This window comes from Salminus brasiliensis, chromosome 4 (genome assembly GCF_030463535.1).
Source record: "Salminus brasiliensis chromosome 4, fSalBra1.hap2, whole genome shotgun sequence".
NCBI classification, from domain to species: domain Eukaryota; kingdom Metazoa; phylum Chordata; class Actinopteri; order Characiformes; family Bryconidae; genus Salminus; species Salminus brasiliensis.
Window position 1 is genome coordinate 23,662,243 of NC_132881.1, and position 15,467 is coordinate 23,677,709.

The window sequence follows — 15,467 nt, forward strand, 5'->3', positions numbered from 1 at the left end:
TGTGTAAAACCCCATCTGGGCATTTTCCCTCCAAAGTAATGTCACATGCTTACTATTTATGCATAGAAGAACAACCTATTGATTGAACGCATGAAAAAGGCCTAAACTTTCAGGTTACGCTAATGCTTTGTGACATCCCCAGAGGAGTTCTTGCTTTTGACTGGCTGTGGGTGATTTATTGCGACTCCTCACACAATGGCCTGTTTAACATCCATCAGCATTTCTTTGAAATAAATGCCACGTCTAGATTTAACTCTCTTGTAAAAGTGGCAGCATGACAGCTGGGAAAGAAACTAGAGTAGCCACAGTGTGCATTTAATGGGGGATGACGAGTATAAGTGGGCTGTGATTCCTTGTTTACTCATAATAGTATACACCCTTAAGCCGTTAATGCTGACATTCTGCACTTTAATAGTCGGTGTTTCATTTTAAATCCCCTGAAGCACAGAGCCGCAGCAACCTGCTTATTCACCTGTCCGTCACATCACTGTCCTAAAGAACAAGATTTCATCAGAGCTAATCTGTCTTTATATAGGTTACATCATGTAAGCGCTTACCAAATGACCTTGGAAAGTAACAGTTAATTATTTCCAAGAGATCTGATTTTATGTTTTTTTTTTTTTTTTTTTTTACAATGCTTAGGCAATTTCCTCCTTATCAGCCACTTCATGCTTTTATTAACAGGATTTGATAAATACGGCTGTTAGTAGAGGAGCAAGTCTTGGCAGACAACCATGTTAACTGTCCAGACACTGAAGCTAAAGTTTGGCCTGGGGGTCGTGAGTTTGAATCCCAAACTATGCCGCTTTGCCATCAGCATCCAGAGTCCAAGAGAGCACAATTGGCCATGCCCTCCCCTCATCGCTCTTAAGTGTTGTTGGCATGCACAGGCGTCCAATATCTAGTGCAGTGGAGCTGGAACCTCCCCCCCACCCGGCAATGCTGCATTGGTGACAGTTGGAAAAGTGCTGTGGATGGCTTGACATGTATCAGAAGACCCATTGGGTGCTCCTCCCAGCATTGCTAGGAGGGTTAATTGGCAAAAAAATATATTGATATTTGTAGTATATATGTATGACATTTGGCTGATGCTGTTATCCAGAGTGACTTACCCAAATGTAAGTCACTCTGGATAACAGTATCAGCCAAATGGCAGTGGTGGCTCAGCGGTTAGAGCACCAGGCTATTGATGACAGGATTGTGGGTTCGATACCGTGGTTCGGCAAGTCTCCGCTGTTGGGCCCTTGAGCAAGGCCCTTCATTCTCCCTGTGCCATGGGCACAGTGTGCTCAGTCACTGCGTGCATCTGATCACTAGTGTGTTTGTGTGTGTTCACTGCACGAACGGATTAGGTGGAGGCCAAATTCCATCTGTGTCTGACTTGTCTTGTCTTGTCTTGAATCATGTTTCATAGGTAGGTGAATATAGTGTCTGGAGTCTTGCTCCCAGTCCCAGGGACTCTGCCGGCAATGTTATCACTTGCTGAGCTACACCAACCACTATTCTCAATCTCTGTTAATAACAGAGAATATTACAAAGATATTTTTTTTTATTAGAATGACACAGAATTTTAATTAAGTCAAGCTTCACCATAAATGGATTATATAATGTCTTGAAGGAATGGTTTTCTTAAAAAAGCAGATGTACACAGTTCAATCTTTACCCCAATCGGAGCTGACGTCTACATCTCTTTAGACTCTGCTTTTTCAGTTTACTGGGTACACAGGTTTTATCTTTGAACCATTCCTTCAATAAATTTAAAGTGCAATGTTTGAGCAAGTCATAAATGAGACATTCTTTCAAAAGCTTCTCACATTCTGGCATGAAATCATTTGTTTTGTGTTAAACTAAGAAAAAAAGTGCATCACAGAACATCAGCTGTGCTCAAAATATGAAAATGCAAGAACTACAAATTACAGCACTATTAAAAGTCAGCAAAACTAGCCATTTACAATTCAATTAAATGCAGCATTTATGGGGACTGAAATGTACATGTTTAATCTCCACAACCTCTGTACCAGCAACATTCATACTCAATCAGTGAGATGTTTTGTAGGACGGATGTTGGTGTCTAGAAGCACTGAAGGACTACTGTTGTGGCTCTGGCTCAGTAGCGCGTCTGGGAGCCTTTCAGGTGGTTCCAGTTATTGTACAGGGCATAGAGTCCTGAAAGCACCAGGCCGACCATACCCCCCCGGGCTGCTCCACGCACCCCTCCTGCAACACACAAAGGCGTGGTTGAAGAACAACAGCTCTGACTGTATATGCATACTACATTTCAGCAAGCTCAAGCCTAGACAGATGAGCATTCCTTTCATGCAAGTGAGACGTGATTGTTGGCTTCGAAGTATAAACAAAGCTGGGATTTGGGAACACAGGCAAACATTATCAGCGCAATTACCAGCCTAAGTAGCGTAGGGTCAGAGTAGACGTGGTCGAAGGAAAGCAGCCACAACATGAACCCAAATATCTCAAGCTAGCCCAGGCTGCTGCCAAACTGCTGAGAAATCAATCAAGGTTAGGTTTCGGTCAAGAACAATGTTCAGGTCTCAGAACCATGTCTGGAGGGTAGAAAGTGAAAAGTGTGTCAAAGCAGTCAGCCGTGGTCACTGCCAAAACAACTTGACAGACTTAAACCCCACCCCCTCACAATACTCCAATTTCAAAGAGTGGTCTAACAGAGACAAAACTCTGCATTCGGTTCAGAAGAGCAGGATAAGGTCTGATAGAGTTCTCATGTAACGGTGCATGTCCTCCACACCCACTACCAGGGGAGCCCTGATAAGTGCGGGATGAGCTAAGCGCTACGTCAGTGCCTCCACTCATTCTTCTCCCCCAGTGCTGTGCCCACACCCATGGCTTTCAGAAGTAGACACGGCCTACAGTCAGCTTTTCATTACAACAAAATCAGGTTATTCATGCCTTCTCTACCTGCAAGAGGGGGTGTTATTAGACTACATCAGACAAACAAGAAGGACAAAGCAGCACTGTGGACTTTTCTACTCCTTTTATTGTGTCCGTAAAGGTGAATTCCACACATATCTCAAAGTTGCTGTATGAATAAATGGTTATCATATAAACAAAGTCATTCAGAGAAGAGTTTTAGAGAAGCGTAGAGCCTGAATTGTTCAAAGTGGCAGTACTAGGAACCAGATCTGATGAACGCCATCCCCCTAAATAGTCATCATTTTTTTATTACAAATATGGTGCAATCTAAAACAATAACGCTACATTGTTTTACACTAGTTTTAAGAAGCTACTGGTCCAAAACAGGGTCTAATAGAAGTGTTGCGCAAAGATTTTGGAGCTCTTGGTAAAATTACATTTCTGATTTTCTAATTTAATAGATAAAAGTTTACATACTCTATCAACAGCCCAGTTCTTCACATTAAATGTGTAACCCGTAATGGCACAAATAAATAGGTTAAGTTTTATTGCCGAACCACAGAAGAGGCAATTTCGCTCACTGATTGGCTGAATGAGTGAGTGAATGAGAGCCTAACTGACGAATCTTGTTTAATCGTGCATCCGTAAGAACTGAGGACTACATTTTGCCGCAAAGCTAACAAGTATATGTGCTGCCGAGGGGAGATGTAATCTTAGGTAAGCTGAGGTTGGGTCTCTGTAAAGGGAAGTGGTGCACAGAATACTGTGGCACTAATGGTAATGTAATTAATCTCTCAATTACTCATCATCGCTACCGCAGCATTAACAGCGCACTTGATGCCAGATGAAGGCATTGCCCAGCATCTCTACCATGGTGTTAGTGGGCTGGCTGCTAGCCTCGCCCAGCATCATTACCGCACGTTAGTCAGAAGCCATGTTCAAGAGGTCCTGGGCCCTTCACATCTAAAAACTAGTAAGGTGGTCTACATCTTAAGGCTCTGAGGACAAGACTTGAGTCCTTTACCAGGCCGAGTCACATGAACTGCTACATGAAACATAATCAGGCCATTTTATACCGCAGATGTTTTGTTCTTAAATTCCTTATTGATTTGAGGGCTATTTTTTACATTCACATTTTTAAGATTTGTTCACCAATTTATCATGCGTCATTTGACCAGTGGTCAAATTCTGACCAGGGTCCAAACTTTTGCATAAGAGCATACATATGTTCTCTAAGGGTGCCTGAGCACAAGTTTCTAGGCATGGCTGGGTTGATACACCACACTGCCTTATTTACATACACACCGAACCTGATTTCCCCTAACTCCATGCTGAGCCTAACCTCATTTGGACTATTTGGGGGGAAAAAACGGAAATTCCTTTCCCAAAATCCTACTCCATATCTCTCAATCCTAGCAATACAGACTGCAAGTCTTTCCGTCTTCTCTACAACCCTGTGCCTCTGCACGTCCACATGTCGAGAAACTGTTTGCTCAGCTGTCATCTGATGTGAAAAACAAAGAAATGTGCGGCACACAACATTCCCAACAAGAGACTTTGAACTGGATGCGAAAACACTTGTAAAAAAAAAAGGCCTTAACAAGCTTAACAACTGAACATGTACAATAAAATCAGGCAAAACTTCCTCTGTGATAAGAAAAACAAAACTATTGACACCTTTGCAAGCAACATGTGAGCTGGAAATGTCACTTTGAGTGGTCAGTGAACTCGTGATTGGATAGCAGGTTCACAGAGTTTAAAGCCAAATCAGCAGGCCGGAATAGAGAAGTGGGGGGTGGGGGGTGGGGGGGGGCTGCTTTCACTTATCTGCAGTTGAACTCTAGCCTACTCCTTTCAGCTGACTGGCAAAACTCCACAGGCCTTTCCCCCTGTATCACCACACACACACACACACACACACAAACACACACTTCTGCTTTCTAGTAACCTGTTTTTTGAGAGTGTAGGGGGACAATCCAGGGTTTGTTGACAGAGGTGTCCTCTGTGATTTTTGCAACCTGCCAGTAGATTCGACCCGCCAGAGGGTTGAACTGTAAAAGGGATTTTCAGTTCCTAGACAAAAGTCTGCTACAGAGAACCGAAACCTCCGTTTCCTCATTAGTTTACCGCCTCAAACTAAATACCCAGTGTCTAAAAGAGCTTTTGCTGTAATGATTACTGATAAACATAAGAACAACTGATTAAAAAAACAACTGACTGTTAAAAAAATAATTTGTTTTTTCATGCATATTATTTTTAAAAAGAAGTCAAATGATCCAATATAGTGAGATACATTCACTTGATAAAATTACTAAAAACACAAAAATGACTAAAATTATCTTTCAATGAGAAATATTACACATGGCAACTGTGTTTAAGATGATTTCATATGCTATGGTGTCAGTTTTGCAGCATATTGCAGCCTTGCTACTCTTCCTCTGGTCTTGAGCTTCCTCACACCACTTTGTTTCATGTTTTCAAAGAACTGCTTTCCACCCATGCCTTACTGCTGTCCATACACTCCTGTAGTGGTTGGCTTTTAAATCTGTCAGGACAGACCTTAACCTCCTCAATCATAAAGAAGAAGAAGAAGAAGAAGAAGAAGAGGGAGCAGCAACACTAAAGTGGACAACCTGAACCTAGGGTTAGCTACGAGACCCACACCAGAGGGTCCTTATTAGCGAGGCAAAACATATTGTTGCTTTCCAGAGACTTTATAGGAGGTTTGATCCCCCTAATAGAAACGAAATTGACACCTACATTGTATGTCTAATTTGTGGACACCCCTTATAAATAATGCATTCAGCTACTTTAAGCTGCACCCATTGCTGACACAGATGTGCAAAGGCACACACACACACACAGCTTGTCCAGTCTCAGTAATGACGCAATGGCAATAGAGAAACATGAAGCTGTTGGCACCATGCCTAATGCCAGGTGTGAGCTACAGAGGTATTAAGCCCCCCAGCAACTGTGTTCTCGGGAATGATGTATGGTGCTCCATCCAATACTTTTGGGACAAGTTGGGGAGTTGCAGATGAGGTGGGGTGGTGATCCTCCAACATCCTGACTCTCTTGTGAATGCAATCAAATGGGCAATGCTCCAAAAACTAGTAGTACTCGACAGTTAGTCCAACAAAAGCAGATTCAACTATTTTAAATACTCCTAATTTCAGAAGAAACAATGACTGAGCAGTTCTACTTTTGATCATATAAGGTATCTGTTAAATAGGATCTGAACCAGGATACGACAGTGTCAATAGGTCCAATAGCAAAAACATGCAAGCCACTGAGAAGTAAAAAAAATAAAAAATTATATATATATATATATATATATATATATATATATATATATATATATATATATATTATTTTTTTAATTTTTTTTACTTCTCAGTGGCTTGCATATTTTTGCAAATATTTGACTGACCTAGAATCCATTTCTTAAATCTCACACAAACCTTGAGTATTTCATACACAAGCAGCTTACTGAAAACCCGGTTTGTGGAGGGAATTCACAGTGTGTTCCAACTGTACGGCAGCCCTTAGAAGGTATGTTAAACGGGCCGCCACAACAAAAGCCTGTCTGAATTCATTAAGGCACAAGGCGTCTCTGGGCTTGCTAATAAGCCAGCCAAATTGAGGTCTCCTCTGCATCCTTCTTTGAGTTCCACTGAAAGTCTGGGTCACTGACTGGAATTATTCTGAACCACAAATGCAATAAATGCTTATTTTGATAAGACTATTTTGTTGTTTATTTACTACCCGTCAAAGGCTAAAGAGTAACTGTGTATCTTTATTTGCACATTAATATTACAATAAATACGAAAAAAACTTTTGGACTGAATGTGTGCTTAAATCCATTTCATCCAAATGCTGGGTGACCATTTGTGACACTGGTAACAAACGGGTATTTACTGTAGCTAGGATGTTGTGGATGAGCTGATTCATGTAGGCCTAAATTGTAGGACTGTGGAAGTGTTAAGTGTTAGCTGTGAAGACCAATAAATAGCCTAATTAGCCTCATATGACCAAATCATCACCTTTCGGGTGACTTACTTGGAACCCCCCCTCCCAGCCACGACATCCTAACTATGGTAGCTACCCGTGTGTTTCCAGTATCCATCCTTATTTCTGAAAACAAAAATATGGTCATCCTGGCCTTTGGATCAAATGTTTTTATGATGATGATCAGCAGGTGATTCCAGCAGGTGTCCAAACTTGGTACTATAAAAGTAATGATTTCATGTGTTTTATGTTCAAATTCCAAATCTCTCTTTAGGAAAGGCCAGTATTAAGTGTAATTATCCTCTAAAACCTGGTTTGGCTAATCAGTGCTTTAGTAAAATCAGGCGCTCTCCTGCTGGTGAATCTGAACAGATCTGAGTCTGGGGGTATAGAGAAACCAAAGCTCTGTTCTTCTATGAAAATGTATTTGTGTTCCTTTTGCACTGCATTAATGTGTGTGAATTTAATCTAATGTTTTATAGTATTACACAAGCAGCACATTATTGCCCAGATAAATAAGTTTTAACTGTTTGCTTATATTCCTTTTTTGGGGTATAATCCTAAACATGGGTGTTAACTGAAGCGTTCAGCAAAGTCTACATAGAAAACAAGGCAGAACTCATCAGACCCCTCTGAGAACAGTCTCTTCATATTCTAGTAAATGTGCATGAATGAGAGCCCTCCATCACTAGTGAACACAAGTTTGTTTACCTTACCATGGCAATGTCTCGAGCCTTGAGACAGAGAAGCTTTTTACTTTAAACTGTGCTTGTGATTTCACAGATTGTTAGGGCTGAGGTTTTGATATTTGTAATCAAGTTACCAGTCCATTTATAGATACAAGCTCGAGCCCTGTGTGCCATGCTGTTCCTCCAGTGCCCTTCCAATTCATAGCGGTATCATGTGCCATGGAAGGGACGACAACAGGGCCCACGTGCTTTAGCTTGCCAGCTTTAGCTTTAGTTAGGTTGCTAAGACTCAAAGAGAGGGTGGAGCCATGCTAGCCTTAGATAAGATAAGATAAGATAATCCTTTATTAGTCCCGCAGTGGGGAAATTCACAGTGTAACAGCAGAAAGGGATAGCAGGACACGCAGTTACAAAAATTTCGATAAATAAATAATTTAGACTATATACACACAATATAGATAAGAATTAAAAAAAGCAATAAACAATATTATTTACAGCAAAAGACTCTTAATTGCACATGGGGGTGGGATATTGCACATAGTATTCCCTGACATGAGTGATTAGGGAAATGTTTAACTTAATTAGAAGGAAGACCCAGAGGCTTTAATACAAAATGTAAAAGATGTTTCCCTTTCTCAGAACTGGGCGAAACTAAATGCAGTTCATTGATGCAACATATCAAGGAAGTCCTATGAGTTTTTATTGTGTATATTTCCCCACTGCTGCATATTTCCTTAAAGTCAGTCGTTTGTAAGCTAAATGTGGCAGAGTTTTCCTCACCTGGGGATTTGTAAAGGACACCAGTCATGGTCCCAGCAGCCACAGTGTTGAGGTCATCCTCTGCTCCTCTGGCCTTCTCTATGATCACGCCAAACACGCTGTACAATAGAGCTGTGTACACACATAGAGAGAGAGAGAGAGAGAGAGAGAGAGAGAGATACACACACAAATAATGACAAAAGGCTATTTGGTAATTCAGTGCCTTATTTAAATGACCTGTGTAGTCTGCTTTAACGATTCACGTTACCATGCTCTGTGAGGTGCTAGTGCAACTCACTGCTCATGTGAACCATATCTTTAACAGAAACAGACAATGAGAAACTAAGGCACTTACCAAGTGAGCCCAGAGTATTTGCCCATGTCGCACCCTGACGGGTCACCAGGTTTAGCACTCTGCAGGAGAAAATAAAAAGGATGTTTCGGAACTAATCCAGATTTAGAGGAGGGAAAGGTACTAGGCTGACTCATGAATATCAGCAATAGTAATAATTACAAAAAGGCAATAGAACACACACACACTCACTGAGCACTGCATTAGGAACACCTGTACACCTACACATTCTTGCAGTCATCAGTCAAATCTGCCAGAGGCAATGGGGCGGGGGGTCATCTCTGTGATTTTGAGCACCAGTAATCAGGCCATTCTCTGTTAACCTCTCACATCACATGACATCAGCATGCATAACACGTTCAACCTTGAGGTGGATGGGCTACAACAGCAGAAGACCATGTTGGCTTTCACTTCTATCAGTCATGAACAGAAAGCTGCAGACTGGACACTGATGTGATCTGATGCAGTCTTGCACCAACAGTATGAATTCATGGACTTAACCTGACTTGTGTCAACAGTCCAGGCTGGTGGAGATTCTTGGCACACTCTGTTCATACCAATTTATCACTGCTTGAATGCCACAGCCTATTTGACTCCTGTTGTTGACCATGTGCATCTCTTTTAATGACCACAATTTACTAATTTTCTAACGCCATTGAACACCCGTGGGATGTTTTAAAAAATAAGGGTGCTTCAAATAGTTCTGAGTGGCAAGAACCTTTACATTACCTGAAGGTTAAAAATCATCAGTTTGATCAGAAGAACAAACACAGCTGTGTGTACCGACCTGTGTGACGTAATGTAGCCAGTGGTCAGGGCCACAGTAAGGGCCTGTATGTGTGGATCCAATTACATGCCTCTATGTGCCTGCATGTGGTGGGCCCAAGGCTGCCTGCGCTGCCTTACTCATACAGGTATGTACTTTCTGTGCTGGGAGCCGAGACTTGTGTGAGTGCTAGCGAGATTTGTGCCTTCAGACATAATATACACAATACTGTATCTATTAAAGGCTTGTCAAGGAGGGACTCAGGAATGCTGGTGAATGGTTTGTTGTTCCTACATGTCATTTACACGCTGGTGGGACAAATACAGGCATGTTTGGTTTGGACCGCTATGCTGAATGAGAGTGCTCCTGTCCCGTTAGATGAGAGAGATATGGTAAAGGTGTCTCCTGTCCTTACCAAGAACCTGCAGCTGAATGTTTTATATATAGTTTTCATACATATTTTAAATGTTTGATCTATTTAAATATCGTAAAGTTTCAAATGTACCTCTTTAGCCATTAGATCATTATTAGGAAACACTCTACAAAACTATACTACACTATACAGTCCCTGAATCTACACTAGTTTGGACTACTGTCTCCAGTTGTCCACTGGTGGTGCTGCACGGCCCACACAAGCCTACGTTTCTTGTTTTGCCATCCTAGCAATGACCTTACTGCCACTCCACCTGTCAAACCTGTAGCTCCAAGTCTTCTCCTTACAGTTGAAATGGAGACTTGCTCCAGTGTTGAGCTTTTCTGCAAGCTGTTGTCTCTCAGAAATCTAGTACCAGACCTCTTCAATCTTCTCCAGTTTCCAAGAGTCTTTTGATGCCATAGGAAACTGTCCTCACCACATGCCAGCCTTATTTGTAATTCTGGCTCCACTTTTTAGAGTTATTATGGTAAATCTGTGTTTCTTGGTTCAGTGTCTTAGTCACTGTCAAATGTGTAATGTTTTCTGAACACAGCAGTAGAGTCTACCCAACACTGCTTTAACATAGACTAAAGGGGTTGGTAAATTGTCAATGGTTAAAGCTTCACTTACTATTAATACAGACCAGCTATAGCCAGCAAAGCTTTTTTAATTTTTTTCCTCAAAAGTGCTGGCAGTTTACTGCTTACCCTTGCACCCCTCGAGGTCCCTGGCCTTTATTTATCACTTCAGGTTCATTCACTGGACCTGAATTGCCTAAATGTCAATAAAAACTGGAACAACTGGGGTCTTATGAAACTTCTGACCAGTTGTGCATGTCTAAATCTGAAATTTACACACAGCCTTGTTGTCCCTCACTGATGCAGATCCAAGAGCTTGCTTGAGCAATGTCTTGAAAGTGCCTAAAAAAGCCTGAACTGAGCTAAAGTTGGACCACAAATCTGGTTACACATGCAGTGCAGTGAGCATTGCACCAACAAAGCACACCCTCATAAAGCTGCTGTATACCCAACAGGGCAAAAGAGTAATTGTGTAAGGGAGGCTTTTATAATAGCTCATTTTTAATTCAGATCATTCAGATGTTCCACCCTCTAAAATATGGACTATTAGTTGCCATGTCATTATGAACATCAACGCTCAAGATAATGACCTACTGAAACAGCTTTTTTTTTGGCATTTCTCTGGCTTGCGAATGTTAAAAACTGGAACTTCATATAAAAGTGAGCAGTTGGAAATGACAGCCTCATCACATGGAGTTCTGGCCACATTTAGAGCTCCACGCTGTGTGTCAGCCTCAGCCTGTTCTCACAGAAGAGAAAACTCCACCTACGCTTTGTGAATGAGTCATCTGACTATGCCCCCAAGAGCCGGAACAAATCTTTAACCAACAATAACAGCCAAACCACAAAATCAAGCCCTGGTAAACACTGCCCTCTATTGGCTAAATATATAAAGTACATTGGGGACATAAATAAAGTCAAGGAACTGCATACAGACCCTACTAAAATAACCAAACCACTGCAGTATATCATCTGTTTAACGTCCATCACTACAATAATGATTAGTCTGCTCTGTGGAAGCCCTGCACAAAAATCCATACAGATCCAAAGATGTCAAAGGCCAGGATTAGATTCAAATAGATGGGAAGATATCAGGAAAAAGGTACAAGGGATATAACTGATCATTCACTGAAAATGACTCTAAAGAAAGGATTATTTAATTGATTTTCTGGTTTATATTTACCATAATAACATTTTTTATAACCTTTTTCCACAGAATGGTAGGATACTCACTGTACATTACGAGGTTTAGACCAGGCCATGTTCTTGGTTTCAGATACTCCCATTCTGAGTCCATTGATGGCTCCAAATAGTGCACCTAAATGTACAACGAAGCAAGTCATAAAAGCATAGAGAAGCTGCTCTGCTCATTAGTATATATATATATATATATGTTTTTTTGCAGCTTCATCAGACAGTTTTGGCCATCCAGATTGTTTAGAAAAACAGTGAAAATATATTTTCTGCAGAAAGAATACATTCATTAAAAGCTTGTATCTTGTGGATTATGAAAACAGGAAATCAGGATCATACTTTTTTTTTCCTGCGAATACAGAGACTAATAATTTTCAATTGAAAAATGTCATTTTGACATATTTCAGTATGTATAATTCAGTCATTCAGAACACAAATCATGGTATTTTGATCCAAAATATGCTTAATAAATTACATAAGCTCATTATATTTGATCATACATCACTGTTAGGATCTAAACGTGCCGGTAGTCACAGAAGCACCATATTACACAGAAATACATTAATCGTATATACTATGTGATTTGAGTAGAGTGATTAACATGTACCCGTCATACAGCAGGATCCAATTGTAAAGAAAGCCAACTCAAAGCGACCTCTGGTCTTGTTTGCACCAGTGGGCAAAATGAACTCATCAGCATCCTACAATAGACAGGTCAGAAGACAAGTCAGCAATGAGACTTACTGATGGGGATTTCACAAAACCATAAATTATTTTCAATATTCCACATTTTAAAAGTTTTAAGTTTCAAAATTAAAACTTTTAAAATTAAAAAAGCACTCCAAGAAAGGCAACTGCAACAGAATGGGACAGCTGCATATGAGCCAAATGTCACCATGCCCAAAGCTTTATAAAGCCTCCCCAGCACTGCGCTGTGGAACAGTGGAACTGTGTTCTCTGGACTAATGGAGCTCCATCGAACACCACTGAGATCAGCTGAAACAGTGTTTGTGATCCAGAGCTGATTATCCAACATCAGTTGCATTCCATTTTAACTCTTGTAGATGGTACTTTAAAGCAGCACTATGGAAAATTGCCCCAGGGCTCCCCCTACAGTTGGGAAGTGTAATTTGCGCTTTGAGGCACCCCTAATAGAAAACATTCTTCTGGACAAGCTAATAGATACAGAACAGCCACTGAAAGTGAAAGAAGCATGTGGACTGAGGTAGCATAGAGTCGCATTACATGATTTTACACAAATGTGACTTGGGTTATGCAGTTTTACACAGTACTCTTATTCTGCCCACTTCTCCAAAGTTACATACTGCAAGCCCAGAGTACCAACGCCAGCAACACTATTATATGTATTACATCACAATGACACAATGAAGTTGTTATTTTAAGGTAAAAATGCAACATATAGTTGCTTTAAAAACCTTTTACAAGGAAGGGTTCCACTATTGTTATTATCAAAATAACTCTTTTTCTGGACTATACAGAATCCCTTTTACTTACAGTGCAGCATAAAGGCTTTCCAATAACTGATTTGAGAAAAAAAAAAAATACAGTGTGTAAATAGGTGTCTACAAACTATTGGACATGCCATGTCAGTTTAGTAAAGTGCAGTCATCCCTGTCATAATGATGTTAAAGAATATCCTGCCCTCTTGTCCTGACTCCTCTTAAATTTTCTTTCTTTCAAATCAGAGATGCCCAAACCTGGTCCTGAAGGTCTAAAATCCTGCTAAATTAAACCCCAACCCTAATCGGACACATCTGATCCAGTTAATGAAGGCCTAAGCAATACTGTTGGATCTGAACTCTTCAAGGTGGTAGATCTCCAGGACCAAGACTCGACTCCCCTGACATGGAAAATAACTTCAGTAGAAATCGTTTAGAGAGTGAGTTTAAGTATTTTAACTGCTAACAAACCTGTGTGTAAAAGTTAAACAGGCATGGTTTGTGATCAGCATTCCTGAATTAATGACACACAGCTATCAGACTTCAGAAATCATGCAGACTTGTTTTATGGTAGTGCCATGTTACTTTATCCATTGCTCAAGAATGCATGGATAATTAAATGCAATGTTTATTGAATGATAACTTATGTAAGAGAGTAGTAGCGTCCACAAATCTTACCTGAACAAGATATCTGGGGTCAACATTTAGGTATGGCGAAAGAGGGCTCATTCCGGACACTGCAAAACAACACAATGGGTTATTCAATTATTCAGGAATGTATTATAGGTACAAGCACAAGCTTAAAGGAACACTTTACTAATGAATTTTTTTCCATTTTTCCCCAATTTTGCACTTACATGTAATTGATTGGCAAACAAGTGCCTCTTTAGCCTTGCACTGAATCTATAAAGCTAATGTAGCTAAAAAACTAACAGAATCTATCACCCAAAACTAAACCTCCCAACATTGGACACTAAACATGTCTTGGCGGTTTAGTGACATTTAAGGCAAGGTTAAAAACTGGTTATATTTTTGGTCAACCTTCTTTTAGTTACCTACATGGCACTCCAGCAAGCTCAGTGTTTGAGTAGTTCGGTCCAGTGGATCTGAAGAGGTTGCCAAATCCTCCTCCAGATCTGGAGCCCTGGCTGGATGGCGATTCTCCCTGGTCACTATCCATCTTCCCTTACAAGCCCACAGCCTTACTTGGTAGCGTATGTCTTTCACTTAGCTAGAAGGATAGAACCCTGTGAAAACAGCATGCACATGTTAAACAGTATAAGACAGTATAATCAATTTCAGCAAGGCTAAACTTAGCAAGTAAATGAGGACACAGCAGAATATAAACAGTACAAGCAGAAGACTGGGTTGGTCTACCTGGACAGGGCATAAGCAAAATGAGTTACCCTACCTAGAAATGGCACTGATCCTATATAAGGTAAAGATACTAGGCTGATGTCAGCAGAAAGTGCTGAATCAGATATCAAAGGGGATAAACAGGAATGGGTCTGATCCAATCCTGTAACAAATCTTGCCTGAAATAGCACACACTTACATTGTAATTGTAATCTGTGTAATCTGTGTGACTGCCTCCTGTGGGGTAGTCAAGTGTTTAAGTAGGCTGAGAAATACACAGTCTACTTTTAGATGCTAGGAATTTCTATTAGAAACAGCTCATTTTAAAGCTTTGTAGATTTAAAAGAAGAAATATAGATATTAGCCTTGGTTTCAGTACAAATAAATAAATAAATAAATAAAATAAAAAATAATTTACTGAAATTAAAAGATTAAATATTTCAACGTGACAGGTAGTTAATATTTTTTATAATATTTATTCATGAAGAGACGTCCAGGACCAATCTGTAAGTGCACTTTGAGAACATTATAATTTATATTATTTAGCTTCGTTTCCGTTCCACCTTAAAACCGTGCAGCCGTTTCATTCTGGCTCCAGTAACTGCTCCTCTAACTGCTGCACCGTTTAAGGTGGAACGGGAATCCAATCAGAAGCCAGTCCCATGTTTATTTACATTAGCCTGTCTCACTGACTGTCACGCTCACACACTCACACACACACACACACACACACACACACAACCTCTCTCCTGTTTGCCGCTGTTGTCTTCGAATCTATCGTCCCAGCAGACTGTTGTAAAAGCAGTCTCTCTATACGTAATATTTACGCCATTTAACGTGAGCGCATATGCCGCATTAAATCGTGTAGTGTCGTTGTTTTGAGACGAGCCACGTCTCTGGACGAGCCTCGCTGGGCCGTCGCGACAGTCCTTGCGACAGGAAGCCCTGCTTTGTGGCCAGACTAGTATAGCGAAATCGCAACCCAATCCGATCGACTCCGCGCT

At 40.7% G+C, this 15,467-nt stretch overlaps 1 protein-coding gene across 1 annotated transcript; it reads right to left on the reverse strand.

Annotated features, from left to right (window-relative positions):
• Positions 1-603: 603 nt before the first annotated feature.
• Positions 604-15,387, reverse strand: timm23b (translocase of inner mitochondrial membrane 23 homolog b (yeast)). Its single transcript, XM_072677674.1, has 8 exons — positions 15,206-15,387; positions 14,167-14,354; positions 13,786-13,844; positions 12,255-12,348; positions 11,687-11,771; positions 8,698-8,756; positions 8,364-8,474; positions 604-2,217 (listed from the first exon to the last, which is right to left on the reverse strand). The coding sequence occupies exons 2-8, from the start codon at positions 14,285-14,287 to the stop codon at positions 2,108-2,110; spliced, it is 639 nt and encodes a 212-aa protein (XP_072533775.1). The 5' UTR covers positions 14,288-14,354; positions 15,206-15,387; the 3' UTR covers positions 604-2,107.
• Positions 15,388-15,467: the final 80 nt, after the last annotated feature.